Here is a 15,425-nt window from a genome sequence, read left to right as displayed (position 1 = left end):
GAACGCGTCCTTCAGAGCACCTGATCTCGGCTGCATCCTTCGTCTGCAGCGTAGACTACGTCAGCTGAACCCAAATGAGACGGTCCGGTCTCCTCATTGCATCACCAGCTTGTCCAGCCCTAACAGCCGTCGCCTAGCAACAGAGCTACAGACGAAAAAGTTCTTCAGTTGATTCCAAACATTGAAAAGTTGCTGTTCGTTTGAGCGTTTACATTTAAAAAGGAATTATACTGATGTTTTTTCGCCTCGCTTGCAGCACTATGAATCATGGGATATGTTGGCCCGGGAAGGATCCATCTGGTGGAGCTGCATTTGGAGGACAAACTGGGACAAGTTCAAATTGTCTAGTCGCGCTGCAGTGATGCAATCGATCTTGATATGCAGAACTCTGAAGAATGCGGCCCCCGGATTGAGACACAGCCTAGGTGTCTGGTTCATTACGTTTGTTTTCGTGTTCCCTTCAGGCAGCACATTTGTCTTGCCTTGGAGAAGTAGAACAGAGGGCCTATGAACACACCGAGCCTGGGGAATAGAAAAGATAACTCAAAGACATTACACAGTCCCTTATCAAAACTGTAATCGTTGTAGTTTATGAGCAAGACCAGGGGAGACATCATCAGGACTGGGAGGTATGACATCACCGCCGGCACCACCACGATCAACACGTTACGCGCCGCCTGTTTCTTTAGCGTCGACTCGGTGCAGCGTTGTTTTCCATGCGTGCTGAGGGCGGGGCTTTGCCGCCGCAGCGACCAGATCACACTGCCGAGGCAGAGGAGCATTAAGATGAAGAGGCAGGAGATGATGATGGAGACAGGGGCCAAAATGATGGCTTCATCGGGCACACAAACTGGGAAAGTCCAACAAAATGATAAATTAATTTAACTCTGGAGGAAAGCTGCTGCTTACCTACACACATGAAAATAAAGAGTGTACTTATTTACAATTCAGTTGGAAACGTCCTTAGTGTAAATAGATTACATTGTTAATATTATCTGTATGTAAGATGAAGAGTAATCTGTGTTGTCCTCAGTTATATATGCTGTATTATTGTGTATACTGTACTTTTAACTATTCTTATTCAGCTTCTTTTAATATATTTGTACAATAATGCACATATTCTTTTACAAAGGTTTTATTTTTATTTTGTACTCTGTTTCTCAGAATCACAAATACTTAATCCCCATGGGGACGTTTTGTCACGCAGTCAGCCATTTTGTGCCTTGACTCTGAACTTTAATTCATTATTTCCAAACAGAAAATTCAGCCACAGAGTTCCTACGCTGAACGCGGCTCTTACTTGTAGCCACAACGAAGACCAGGGTGATCGCCCACACCGCAGCACTGACGGCCACCCGGTACTCCCACCTCCTCACTCGCAGGTACAGCACCGGCCTCATCACTGCCAGGTAGCGCTCCACACACATGCAGGTCAGCAGCAGGGGGCAGCCCATCAGGTTGAACATGCTGCAGACATTTGTCGCCTTTTCCAATCGGTTGAGACTGACAGAGACTGAGAAGTGTGGTGGATAAACAGTTACAGGGGTTTTGCTTTGAAGTGGAATTTTAATTCATTCATTCAATTAAGTATTGGCTGACAAATTAAACTTCAAAAGCAAAAGAAAACCCCCTTTATACAGAGATACTGCTGTAGGAGACCCCTCATTAAAGATACAATGATGATCGCATTTGTACGATATTTTTGCCTTCTGTATGATCAATAATATAGGTACGACAATTTCATCAGTTAATGACAGTATTAGGAGTTATAGTAATAAGAGTCGGAAAATATGGATCCTTCGTCATAACATGTTGCGATGATGAACGTGAAAATGGAACACGCATCTGTTTTTTTTACGCATCTCTTCTCACCTGACGTCTTTCCAGCCAATCACGGAGGATTTAGAGGTGTAGCTTGAACTTTCTCTCTCAGGTAAACCCAAGTTTATTTACGTCAGCATATTTTGTCATGTGGCAAAATTTGTAGGCAGTGCCAAATACTCATTGATTTAAGCTTTGGCCATTTGTTGATAATTATCCTCAAAACACGATAATTTTAAGACAGCATGTGTTACCTGGCAAAGCTAAGCTAACTGTGTCATTCTACCTGGCTCACAACAAACTACAATTAGCTTGCATAGTGGCCCATGGCTGTTGTGGCCTGGCTATCTCTACACTTATAATTTATATTCGGGCAGTGCAGGGTCGTACGTGTGCTGACTGTGCAACACAGCTTAAAAACTCTCAGGGTCTCCATTCGATCAAAAGTCGGTGCCAACAAGAGGATTTACCCTTGCGGGTCTAACAAGGTCCTTGCGGTTATAGTGACATAGGAATTGGAAACGTTTGGTGGCCAACCTCCAACCAATCTCCTTACCTGACCGGTTTTGTATGACTGATGGATCCATCTGTCTATTTATGAAGCTCACAGGCACCGTGCACAGGAAGATGAGATCCATCACAACAAGATTCAAACCCAGAACCTGAAAGACAAAGGTTCTAGGTTTCAGAGGTGAATTCTTTGTTACATGTTTTGCTTTTAGTTTGTTTTCAGTGCTCGCAGAACAGCACGCAATATTGTTCTATATTAGCTGTATTAGCTTCACATTCAAAGGGACACACAAGCCCAGATCAACTCATTGGACTACAATCCAATTTTCCGTTACTGAATCATGAAAAGTTAAGATTGAGTTAGGATTGACTTCAAATTTTGTTTTAAAAAATTCTGTTAGATCAAGATTGGAGTTTTCTTAACACTCAATTAACAGTGTGGTTCCAAGAAGTGAAAATCCAATTCATTTAAGAATAGTGATTTAGATTAAAAGCCATAATAATTTAACCATCCAAGGTAGACTCCCCACAAGTCCGTAAGATATCAACTCAAAATCTTTTATTTTTATAGTATTTTATAGTTGAAAAAAAGTTGAAAAGTTTCTTCACTCTTAAAATAATTATGTGCACAGTCCTAACTTTCGTTATGTGAAGACACTCTTTTAAAACTAGAAAATGAATGGGAAATGTACTTCCTGAACCAGAGCCATTCTAAATGCGGGCGCTACCTGTTCTGCTTGATATGCATTTGACCTGAGCTCCAACTCCGATGGATCCCAGCAGAAACTACCTGTTCCATAAAATCATATAACAATATCCGAGCCGGATACATGGCACCACTGTACCTTCGAGGCAGACAGGGATTTCCTCTCCATCAGAAACAGCCAGAGCAGGGCGGCGTTCGCCACCACCCCTGTGATCACGAGGACCATATCGAGGACATACCAGATGTTATCCCAGCCCTGTGAGTCACAGGACTGATCGTCGGCTTTAGATTTGGACCACGACGCGATCATGTCGCTGAGGAGCTCAGGAGGCGATGCTGCAAATCTCCGATACAATGTCAGTCTTAGACAAAACCTGCCAAGTCAAAGAGAGGGATTATCAACACTTGACTTCATCCTCCGTTAAATCATAGATATATTACTTATGACCACTGCAACTGTATCTAAATACAAAGGTGGAAATGTCCTGAGAACCTACTCAGATTCTTGTTTCTATTTCCTTCTGTTTTGCATTAAGTTATTTTTGGAGGTGGCTTCGTGCGCGCTGAGTCAACACCGTGGAGAATCCCTGCTGATTCAACAAAACGGGGTCACAGCTTCTCAAAAGTACGTCACATTGGAAAAGTGCCAAAACCCAGAACGTGGGCAGAGGCTCCTCAATATTCTGAAATCTGGACACATTCCCCACGCCACAGGAAGGAGATTTTTGTCATTCACCCTTTTAAATGATTCATTAAACACTTTGTAATGCAACCAAAACACATGAATAAATGAAAAGGTAGTTATAGAGTTGCAAAATTACAGCATTGCCTCACTTTAGATAACCTGTATTCTATTCATATAAGATAAAAGAAAACTCCCCAGTACCTGTTTGTACGTCCTCCTATCCACTCCCACAGCCTTTACTCATCCCAGTGTTCCCCTCTCTGCTACTCCAGCTTGTTCCCTCAGAGCCGACACAGAAACAAATGAGCAGGTGTCGAGTGGTGATTTTCCACCACTTCATGCAAAGAAGTATGTTGTACGGAAAGTATGTTGTGCATGTTTATCTCAGGTGATTTCCATTGCACGCATTCTGTTTACTGCCTGATTTTACTACCACAACTTTCTTTCCTTGCTCCTTTTTTTCTTTCCTTGCGTTTTTTCCCTGCTCCTCCTCAACTCCTCAAACGCCACCTGTTCACTAAGGCCTTTGTCCTCCATTGGTGCTGTTTATTTCTATCCTGTTTGACTTTCTTTTCTTTTCTCTTTTGTCCCCACGGACATATGTAAAGCGTCCTCTGGTCTCTTGAAAGCCGCTATATAAATTCAAGCTATTATTATTTCTTTCTTTCTTTCTCTCTGTCTTATCTCCTTCCACCTTTTCTTCCTTTCTTCGTTTGCTTCCTTTCTTTGCTTCTTTCCTTGCTTTTTTATCCCTTTCTTGGCTTCTGACTTTCTTTCCTTGCTTATTTGCTTGCTTCTTTCTTTCTTTCTCTCTTTCTTTCTTTCTTTTTCTTTCTCTTTCTTTCTTTCTACTGTCCTTCCATTCTTCCTTCCATTTATCCACCAATCCTTCCTTCCTTCCATCCATTCATTCATTCTACTGTACAAGCCTTCCTCCTTTCTTTCTTTCTTTCTTCTATCCTGCCCTCCTTCCATCATTCCTTCCTTCATTCTATATGTATTTACTGTTGCTGTACAATAGTTAATACAAAATATGATCAGATCCTTTTTGTCATTTTCTTCTTCTTCTTCCCAGTAACCTAAAGCCTGCATCATTCACACAAACAACCCTGTAGCACACCAATCCTCCAGCCTACACATGTAGCATGAAAGCCTCTGAGATCTGCACGGCCTCCATCACCATCTAAATCTCTGCCCCGTCACTCAAACCCGGCGTCCGCAGACGAACCACTCCGTCTTCGTCACGCGTCAGTGTCGCTCTGCAGGCAAATGAAGCTGTCTCCTCATTTTCAACAGCCGGGACACAATGATGAATTAGGTCGAGCCTCTGGTACATTTTCCCCATCCATCCCTCCTTCCTTCCTCTGCTTTTTCTCTTCCTTCATCTTTTATTCTCTCTCTTCCGTCGGAGGCAGCACGCACTGGAAGCACAACACGAAGCGTGAACTGTTGAACTAAACTATAATCTCTTTATTGAGCTTTTTATGGCAGTCTCGTTATTATACAACAAACAGTACAAGAATTATCTAGGACTGTCCATTCCAAGACGTTCAAACACCGCCCCCTTCAAAAAGATACATGTATAAAGTGCTGATTTGTTAGTGTCTCTACTCGAGTCCTTCTGTTAAATATAAAAAGCCCCAGTGTAAACTAAAGCAACAGTAAAGGGGCCTCACACAGTTTTAAATGCTCAAGATTTAGATTAAAAAAAAAGTTAAATTAAGACGAAAATCTGAAGTTTAGATTTCAGGTTATTTTATAGGTCGACATGTCTCTCATGGTTCGTCCTGCTCAAACTTAACATATCAGTGCTTTTATCTGCACAAAGCTTTCGTCCCACAGCCTCCGACAAATCTATATTTTCAAAATGTTCTAAGTAAATTGAAAATCCGTTACTTTCTGTGGAAAAAATATCTGACATTATCTGAATATATCCTGGGCTCAAACCAGACATAACTGATTCAATGTGTGACAATCATTTGCAGGTATCATTCAGCCCGGTGTTGATTTCAAGTCAGAATTTGAGTCTTATATTTTCATCATGTTCCTAAACCCATTTGAGACTATGCCAAAATCTATATTATATTGTAACTGCCGACCATGAGACGTGTTTTTGTTATAAATAATAATGTGACAGAATGAGTTAAGCTCATAGCAGCCAACGGAGGCATTTCACATTTCCCATTTCACAGTGCTGCCCAGAAATCCAGATCGTCAATCTAGTACAACTGATCAGAAAAGTGACCCAGAACCTTTTTATTACATCACACATGCTCTGTTCAAAGTCTCTATCTTTAAATCAAAATATGTTATATAGATATTTAAGTTGTTTTATTGAGGTCGGCATTAAATACCTCAGGTAGGGTGATAGGGATCCAATCACACAATAAATATAAACTATTTCAAAAGTCAACATGTCCGAGAGCTGCCCAAACAGTGGCGGCCATCGATTTGAAGTCCTCCTCCTCTGTGGGTTATTTTCTCTTGAGCGTCAAAAGGTTAAACTAAATTAGTACAACTAGTCATGTCCCTTTTGTCAACAGGCTACATGAAGCAGTCATCTCTGACGGCTGGAAGAAAGCGGGACTTCTTTGGAAGAGCTCCTCTTGCAGGGTGCAGCAGCCGTAGTAGTTCAGAAAGAATTAAGGACAAAGAAAAACCTTCAGTGTTCAGTTGCTTGTGATCCAGTCCAAACTGCAAGCATGCGGCAAAACAGAGAGGCTTTCTACGACTGGCTGCGTGTCCATGTCTGCACTTTCCCGCCATGTCTGCTTTGGAGAGTTGCATTTGCAGCCTTCAGAGTGAGAGAACGGGGATGGAGGAAGATGGAAAGACTTCATGTGCCTCCAGAACATGCCTGCGATGCTCTCTTCCTGTGTTTTCCTTCCGCGCTGTGCACAGGAATGTCACAGGGCTATGTCAATGTGGCGGCTACTGCCACCGCCGCTGTGGTACCGGGTTGGGGTGGGGGTAGATGGGCGCCGGTGCTGGGTGGGGGTAGGGGGGCACAGCTGTGTTGGGGTTCGGTGGGTACGTCGGGGTCGGGTACTGCGCCATCATGTGAGGCTGGCTGCCCGGGCCTGTGTGGGCCGGTGAGGAGGCGGCGGAGGAGGAGGCGGCGGCGAGGTGGAGGTAGAGAGGGGCGGACGGCGCCGACGGGGCGGAGGGCGCCGTCGGCGTGGGGACCCTCTGCAGGACCACGTGCGGGTACAGCTGGGACTCGGAGCGGTAGAGTCCGGGCAGGGAGGCCTTCAGCAAACTCTCCTGACTCCTGAAAGAGAGAGAGGCAAGACATTTCAGCATCAACTGAAATTTAAATAACTGACAAGGTGATAACTCGAGTTTGGTTCTGGATTAACTTTGGCCACACCTTTGTCTCAATGTGACTTTTCTATAAGGAGTTGGTTTTGAAGCACATCAGCCTCTGGAATCAGCATTAAGTAATACCACCCACTGAACCCCAACATCTGCCCGACCACCCCCACCCTGCACCAGCCTATCTACCCAAACCCCAACACGCTACCATGAGCGGTAGCCGCCATATATACAGAGCTCTGTTCCTTATTGGTGGATGATGTTGAAGGAACACACGGGAGGAAAGCGTCGCAGACACCTCCTGTCTCCGGTCTTTTTTTAAGGCTTGAAAAGGCATGCAAAGACCACCGATGTCTTTGTCCATCTTTCACTACCTCCTGCCTTTGGCTCTTTATCTGAGCCCCATGTGCAGTCAGCTTACCAAAGACAAACATCTGGAAAATACTGTAGATAAGGCAGCATGGTGTTCCAGTGCTTAGCAGGTTACGAACTTGACAACCGACCAGGGACTTTCTGTGTGGGTTTGCATGTTTTCCTTGTGTTTGCCTTGGGGACTGTAGGAGTGAATGTGAGTGTGAATGCTTGTTTGTCTCTTTGTCAGCTCTGTGATGGACTGGTGACCTGTCCAGGGTGCAGCCCACCTCTCACCCTGGACAGCTGGGATTGGCTCAAGCCCCCCGGGACCCCCAAATGATAAACGATAAAGATAATGGAAGAATACGGTCTAGACAGATTTTTGGGAAAGGCTAATTTCCATAGACAACTGCACAAAGTGGTGTTTTAGCAAATGTTAATCAAACACATGGACAAAGATGTCAACTTGGAAAGACACAGAGATTTGAGAGCTGTTGGCGATAAGGGCTGGTGAAAGAAAAACACGTGGTCTCTGCAGCAGAATATAAAACATCATGTCCTGCACGCTTTACCCAGACGCCCCCCCCCCCCCCCCTCGCCTGAATGTTCCAGACCTTTTCCTGTTGTTGTGCGTCTGATGTGACATGTGAAAGACAAACTCCAGAGCATGTCTGGACCCAATTCTCTGGACATTTTCCTAATGTCTGAAAATGTTCTAAAGCGAGACAAGTGACTTGGCTCCAAATTGGTTTCCTCCAGATGTGAGTGCTGATGTGCTACCTCTGGTATCCTCTGTTCTCGTATCCACCGAGGCCTCCGGTGAGGTAGAGGGGGCTGTCTGGAGCCAGGCGGGGGTTCATCCTCTGCGACAGGTGGAAGATCTTGGGAGGAGGGAAGGCCTCCCACTCACCCTCCTCCCTCTCCAGCCAACACTCGCTGCGGCGGGATGAGTTCTTCTCCCTGCGCCTGTGGGGGGGTGGGGGGGTGGGGGGGGTGGGGGGGGGGGTGGGGGGGGTGGGGGGGGGGAGACCTTTATCAGTCTGAGAACAAAGCCTGGGTGTGACGGAGACGTTCAGCTGCAGGGGTTCTATCGAGGGGACGTCTTTCAGCTTCTCTCTCCACCCCCTACCTGCTCCGGCCCTCCTTCTTGGCTCGGTCCCGGCCCGAGCGCTCTTGCAGACAGCAGATGAGGAAGGACAGGGACATGGCGAGGATGACGATGCCGCTCACCACTGACGCCAACACGGCCACTCTCAGACCTCGGTCCTCTGGCCTGGGGATCGCTGATGAGTGGAAAAAAAAGACTGTGTGTCAATGTATCCTGCAACAGATCCCAGGAAAATGACTATTATATAATGATATATATTATAACACATTCGTTAACAGTTAATGGTTAATGGTCTGTATTTATATGGAGCTTTTCTAGTCTTGATGACCACTCTTTACAATACAGATCTGCCATCAACCCATTCACACACACATTCATACAGTGCATCTATGGGCAGCACTTTGTTCTATGAGGGGCCATTCGGGGTTCAGTATCTTGCCCAAGGACACTTCGGCATGCAGATGGGGAAGACTGGGATCAAGCCGCCGACCTTCTGGTTAGAGGACGACCGCTCTACCCCTCAGCCACAGCCACATAACATCACATTATCCTTTTCCTTTCTGGCTGCATGTCTTTGTCTTTGTCAGATGATCTGACGTCACATTTCCAACACCTACAAGTGATGTTTCTAGCGCCTCTTGTAGTTTTCTAACGTTCTCTGGCATTTTTCAGCTTTGATTCTCCGCATGCAGCTTGATGCTGATTTCACACGACATGTTTGCATGTCGAGAGGAAATGTTACAAATGTTCTCCGAGCACAACAAGGTCTTTACAAGAGACCTGCAACCTGACTTCATGCATAACCAGATGTGAGAAATGAGAAGTACAGACATAGCAGTGGAGTAACCCTTCGTACTGAATACAGGAGAAAACGGCAACTTTCAAAAAAAGGCTTTCGTATTATTAAGTCCCACTTTGCGTGACCCTGCTTATACCTTCGCAGACAGGCAGGTAGTTGCTCCACTGGGGTTTTCCATTCCTGACGTTGCAGTAGATCTTGTCGCTGCCGACCAGCTGGTATCCCTCTCTGCACCAGAAGGCCAGCACGCTGCCGACAGACACGCCTGTGCCACTTTCCACGTAGAAGGAGCCCCGACGCGGAGGCATGACGGGGATACAGGACAGACCTGAGGAGAAACAACAAAATGGTGACCTCTCAGATCGACACAGAGCTGAAGACATCACTGAGGAGAAACTGGGGATCTCGTACACAGTCCTTTATCCCCCAGTTATATTTGAATGATATTTGTGCAACACCTGATGTCTCTGTGTTGTAGAATTAATTTAGCTGAAGCCCCGAAGTATACATCTTTTGGAATGGCCTATAAATATAGACCCTTGTAGCTGTAATATTTAGATTCCATTTAAGTTATTCATTGTGGTCAAAATGTGCATAATAATCATGCTGTCAATTTGAACTCTGCAGTTGGGATTTCTGAGTTCAGTTGAGCAGCTGTGTACCAGGTGGTGGAGCGGGTTGTCCCCTGATCACAGGGATGGGTGGTTAGACCTCCTGCGGCTCATTTTCATGTGCCCGTGACACTGAACCCAAACTTGTCCTCCCCTGTACGTCACTTGTGAAAAAAGCATCTGCCAAATAAATCGAATGTAAGCAATACTAAATAGAAAACAGCAATATATTATGTGTATATGTATATTATTATCACAAAGAAAATAATTTGACCTCAAACCCTTTTGTGTAAGTGTTTATAATTGAAAAGAGAGCTGTCGATGCCCCCTCCTCTTCCAAGAGCTTCCACATGTTCGATCCCCCTAAACCAGGGCGGGTTAGGGTTAGGGGTCACACATTTATTTGTGTTGAAGAATTGTTTTTGATTCTCATAATATAAAAACTTTAGTAAAGAAAACGAGTAAACTTTGAAAGTGAAGTTAAGATGAAGTTACCATCTGGAACGGCCTAGTGGAAGATATGTTGCTCATTTATTCATCGACATTTACAGAAACAGCAAAAAGGACTTTCCATCGATAAAAAGCTGCCTGAGTTAAATTTGGCTTTTCTATAAAAGACGTCTCTGTCTATCATTGTCAATGGTCGGTGGATAAAACCTCTTTGATTCTGAGATTTACAGCTGTCAGACTCTGAATATCTGGCTGTGACGTCTCACTGCAAACAATGTAGAGGATTTAAACTCGCCCATTACCTCTGTCTAACCCCTTCTCCTTTGTCTCTGTCTACTTCTCCATCCCGCTCGTCCCTCTCTTTCTTTCTTCTCTTCCGCTGTCTTCTCAGACCCACACTCAGCATGGAGCGTCTGTTCTGAGATTATAAGTAACACTGGATCGCCTTCAAAGAGAGGCAGAGACAGAAAGCCCTATTTTTATCCTCCTTATGCTACAATGAGCCATTTCCTCCGAGAGGTCTCGTGATACAGCAGCTGCTGTTGTCGAGCTGCGAGGATGTTTGAGGCTCTCAAGAAAATCTCACGTACACAAACCCTCAGCATCGCTAACTGCACCAAACGTCCCATGTTTACCCAAATATACTGTTAGTGAGGTATATTTCTGCACTATCGCAAAAAAAGGATCCTATAATATCTGCAGGGGTTTGACAGGGTTATTTTTTTAATACTGATGACTCAGCGATTTCTCAGTCAGCTGCTGGGATTTCTGGTTTTCACTTGACTGAGTCATTGTTAAGTAAGATGCAAACCACAGTGTCATAAACACAATGTCAAAATTCCCAAAACATGGGAGTGGGACTATCGAGTTGTGTGATAATGTCACTACGAGAGACACTTTGCATATTCTACAAAGTGATTTATTAAATGTTTATAAATATAAAAATCATGAGTGCAGCTTTAAAATAAATGTTGCTTTAAAAAATTATCGGATAAATAAAATTACAGCACGGCGTTAGGTCTGCTAATATGTTTGAATGAGTAATGGAAAGGGAAGGGCCTTGCTGTGTCAGTATTAGTGTAATCTGTGAGTCAGCGAGTGTGTGTGTGTGTCTGTGTGTGTGTGTGTGTTAGAGAGAGAGAGAGATGTCATCCCAGTATAAAACCCTGTGAACATGCAAGCTGCTCTGTGCTGATTAGGAGCGACAGATGGGAGGATTTCTGCAGAGAGGGAGAGGATCCCGTGATCCTGTGTGAAGATGACTGCATCCCCTCCCTCACACACACACACATACATACACACGCTCACACATATATATATATATACACTGAGGCACACACAGCAGACACGTGCGTAACAGGCACGGTGCATGGACACAAGGACGAGCTTTTCAGAGGAGAAAGTAAAAGCCATTCTGTTTCCCACCAGGAAAGCTCGATACCCATTCTATCACACTGTGATCAGCACCTTAGCTACAAGCTGAAGAGAACACTGAAGCATTTAGAGATGCAGTTGTTCCAGCGGCTGAAATATAAAAAAAAATATCAGCATTTTCCCCCCAAGTTATAGCTTTAAATAACTTCTCTCTACGTATATGACATATTAGTTAACGTAGAAATCCCCTTTCTTCTGTTTTTAGCACTGATCACCGGGGAGGTTTTGTGTCAGGAACATAGAACAGCCAGATTCATAAAACTGTGACCAAACTGATTTTGTGCTTGTCGAGTGTCCCAGCACGCACAATATGTAAAGCTGCAATAAGGATGGGCATTTAGTTTTAAATAATTCATATGTGCTGCTTCTCAGTCGGGCTACAGTCAAATCCAGCACATGTTGTCCTGACAGACATCAGGTGACGTTCAATGAGGACTGGACACTCCGGCACGAGTCTGTGCATTCGTCTTTGTCTTCTCTGAAACAACACTGTTTGAAAAATAGTATATGAAATACAACAGTTTGTGCTGTTCTACCAGAACAATGAGCTACAAGAGGCTAACATGTCCAGGAGAGCTGGGGGATTGCAGAGTTTGGTTATAAAACTCTTATTTTCTTACTCTCATCAATGTTTTAATCTTTACCAAGGGCATTTGAAGGGACTTTGGGGGCCCCAGGCAAAAGGCTCCTGGGGGTCGAAGCTCTTGGCAGGAAGGCTACTGGTAGAGGGCCTTGTTAGGGGGGTTTCCGACTGTGGTGATGTTACAGTCTCCTCAACATAGATGATCTTTGCTGTGGATCAGATGTTCTCAGGGGGCCCTGACAATTGCCTGCTTTGCTTTAGTACGCCCCCTGGTGTTTACTGTATGTCAGCTTGTGATCTAGCAAACAAATGAGGTATTAAATGAACTGTGCTGGAACAACCACACACACACACTCCCACACAACACACATGCGCTCACACACACTGCCACTGCCTGCCAAAGAAAAAGCCTTTCGCTCTATTTAAGGCAGATGAAATATTGAACATATTACGTGCGAGTGTGTGTTTTAAGACTCGTGCTTGTTTTTATTTTTGCTCGCTGTTGCCACGCCGCAACAGGAAACTCGTCCCCATTCTTACAAAACCTGCTGAGGTAACACCACGTCCCCGTAGTAAAAAGAAAACTAAACAAAGACACCAGTGTGGCGCAAACAAACAGAGCACCCTCAGAGGAGAGACAGAGATTACACGTGTGTGTTAGTGTTCGGTGTGTTGTTGACTTAACTATAGTTCAGTTCAGCTGGGGATTGATTGTATGTGCACACTTATTTAACAGCAGGAGATCGACACAGAAGTCTGTGTAAGTGCATGTTGACCCTGTGCTCTATTTGCTCAGTCCTGTTGATTCGCCCGCATTCAGAAAGCCTCTCTGTCACTGTGGAAGCTGCGGGTTGCCACTCAGCGAGTTCAGCCGGCAACAGGGCGCGAAAAAACACCTCTGGACAAGCCGACCTGGCAACCCGACACCGCCGTCCAAACATCCCCTCTTGCTGTATTCTTCTGTGAAACCCTCTCCACTCGTCTCTTGTCAGGGGAGCACTCGGAATAGTTTGTGATTAAATAAAGATTAGGCTCTTTGCATTAAAGATTCAAACACACACACACACACACAATGGATGTACCCATGCCCTGCACACATATACAAAAGTGTATAGATCTTGTGTGACATAATGCACACCCACGCCCCCAAAATCTGAACTCTTCAGCTTCATGAGGCTTCAAGTTCAATACCCTCCCTAACTCAACACTACACAAACACACACTACACAAACACTCCCATCCACCAAACAATGTCAGGAAGTGAGTTACAACCAAGTCCGACTCCATTAATTGCCACCAAGACGGAGAATGTTCAAAATCAGTGCGTAAGGTAGAGACAGGTTTGTATATCTAATATTCAACATTTCCCAGAATGCAACTCAGTTTCGTTGGACTGCTGCTGCTTGCTTAACACCTTTTGTCTTTTGGATTCCATGCCCACTTTGTAGAAATGTGTGCAGAACAAGTAAAATGAGCTTGATATTAAAGTCTGTGTGGAGTCCCTAACGTCAAATGAGTCTCAAACTTCCACATGCGGGTGTGAGCTGATCTGTGCACAGTCAGTAAAGAGACACAAAGGATGTCACAAATATTGTTTGGACATTTGTGCAGGCAGGGATATTTGAAAGTTTCACACAAATCATTGTGTGCATTCGTGAATCTCGTTTTTCTCTCGTAGATCACGTAGTACACATTTGTGGCCATTTTGAGTCGATTTTCTCTACATTTTATTTGCGGAGCGGCTTATGTTTTATGTCTCCCTTGATCTGTTTAATGCGTCCATCAGCACTTTTTCACTAAAAGCTGATGTGAGCTGTGAGCAGGGCTGAGAGTGAACAGTAGAAGCTGTGGGTCGTGAAACCAAAACAATGAGCTGTACAGTTGAGGGGAAATGCACATGTCACGTGGTCTTTCTCTGTAGCCCCTTTTTCAAAAAACCCTGTCACACCCACCTGGCTATTGTCTGGGATGGGAATGGAAACATTCAGCAGATACCCACTGATTTTGGTCTGATAGAGGTATATTGCAGTCACCTTTCATATAACACTTCATATTTCAGTAGAAATATTGAAATATTCAATAGAAATATTGAGTGGTGCATTTTTTATCCTCTCATCCTCAGAAAATATGCTGAATAAGACAATTGAAGCAGCCGGTGTGTGTTTGTCTGTGAGTGAAACACATCCAGCCTTAACGTCAACCTCTTATTTCCATGTGGAAGAAGTGGATTACTTGTTTTGCTTTGATAAAAAGGCGAAGCCACCAAGAAATGATGAATTTGATGAAAAAACTAAAACCAGCCCTGCAGTTCAGAGTTAGATGTGAGCTGAACACACTAAAGGAAAGACTGCCTCTCCTCTGTGCTCGGCCACTTTCCCCTGGACAAGCAGTGGTTGAAAATAAACTTCATCTTGACCAGGCAGGAAGAGTCTGAGTTGAAGGTGATGAAAGATGACTTGGCTGGCTTCATCTCATTCATCTTTGTGTTCTTCTACTTCTTCTTGAGTATAATATTTTCTCAGTCCCCTCCAGCTGTTCTTTGTGTGATCTGAAGTCAATCCCACATCGTGGCCTGCCAGCACCTCTTACGCTCACTAAGGCCCAGTACACGCCTGGTATTAACATTTGGTTTTTGTGATCCCATCACAAGTTGACAGCTTTGAGTGTGTGTGTGTGTGTTCACACCTGGAATTAAAGTGTGACCCCATCTCATCTTGTGATCAGATCTGTGATCAGATCTCACCTCCCCGCTCTATACACACACACACACACACACACACACATCCCTTATTTCTGTGTGTGTGTGTGTGTGTGTCTGTGTCGGCACGAGCGAGCAAAAGAGAGGTAGAGAGACAAGTCAGGAGAGTGAAAAAGATTTGACCAATTTAAGGAAAGTGTATATATATATATGTATATATATGTATGTATATATACATACATATATATATAGAGAGAGAAAAAACATGTTCGATTCATAAAAACACAACTGTTAAAATGTGTCTCCATTGGTTGGTCTCATGTTTTTCTCCTGGAGGGGCTTTTAGAGGGA

General features: G+C 44.3%; 2 protein-coding genes and 1 long non-coding RNA gene across 8 annotated transcripts in view; 1 reads left to right on the top strand and 2 right to left on the bottom strand.

The window, feature by feature from the left end:
• Positions 1-187: 187 nt before the first annotated feature.
• LOC117757097 (G-protein coupled receptor 15-like) lies at positions 188-3,528 on the bottom strand. The gene is made up of 4 exons (XM_034577872.1): positions 3,177-3,528; positions 2,378-2,483; positions 1,301-1,513; positions 188-850 (listed from the first exon to the last, which is right to left on the bottom strand). The coding sequence occupies exons 1-4, from the start codon at positions 3,345-3,347 to the stop codon at positions 438-440; spliced, it is 903 nt and encodes a 300-aa protein (XP_034433763.1). The 5' UTR covers positions 3,348-3,528; the 3' UTR covers positions 188-437.
• A 341-nt stretch (positions 3,529-3,869) lies between these two features.
• On the top strand, positions 3,870-5,425 carry LOC117757108. The gene is made up of 2 exons (XR_004613039.1): positions 3,870-4,086; positions 4,798-5,425. It is a non-coding gene; the product is annotated as an uncharacterized LOC117757108 (long non-coding RNA).
• The window catches only part of zgc:162331 (uncharacterized protein LOC793007 homolog), a 30,871-nt gene continuing 20,615 nt past the window's right edge, over positions 5,170-15,425 (bottom strand). For all 6 annotated transcript variants that reach the window (XM_034577868.1, XM_034577865.1, XM_034577870.1 and 3 more), the window contains 4 exons: positions 9,435-9,626; positions 8,521-8,674; positions 8,172-8,357; positions 5,170-6,993 (listed from right to left, as the gene is read on the bottom strand). In XM_034577868.1, the coding sequence (XP_034433759.1) occupies positions 6,654-6,993; positions 8,172-8,357; positions 8,521-8,674; positions 9,435-9,626 (872 nt within the window). In that variant the 3' untranslated portion in view covers positions 5,170-6,653. The remainder of the gene's footprint in view (positions 6,994-8,171; positions 8,358-8,520; positions 8,675-9,434; positions 9,627-15,425) is intronic.

Source organism: Hippoglossus hippoglossus, chromosome 23 (genome assembly GCF_009819705.1).
Source record: "Hippoglossus hippoglossus isolate fHipHip1 chromosome 23, fHipHip1.pri, whole genome shotgun sequence".
Taxonomy (NCBI): Eukaryota; Metazoa; Chordata; class Actinopteri; order Pleuronectiformes; family Pleuronectidae; genus Hippoglossus; species Hippoglossus hippoglossus.
Note: the sequence above shows the minus strand (reverse complement) of the source record. Positions and strands in the feature narration are given on the sequence as shown.

What these genes read in the sequence shown, in the direction of transcription:
- LOC117757097 (XM_034577872.1), bottom strand. Translation starts at nt 3,347, where the DNA reads ATGATCGCGTCGTGGTCCAAATCTAAAGCCGACGATCAGTCCTGTGAC. An exon ending in AGTCATACAAAACCGGTCAG is followed by an intron (nt 1,514 to 2,377) that starts GTAAGGAGATTG and finishes CACACTTCTCAG; the next exon opens with TCTCTGTCAGTCTCAACCGA. An exon ending in GGTCTTCGTTGTGGCTACAA is followed by an intron (nt 851 to 1,300) that starts GTAAGAGCCGCG and finishes GGACTTTCCCAG; the next exon opens with TTTGTGTGCCCGATGAAGCC.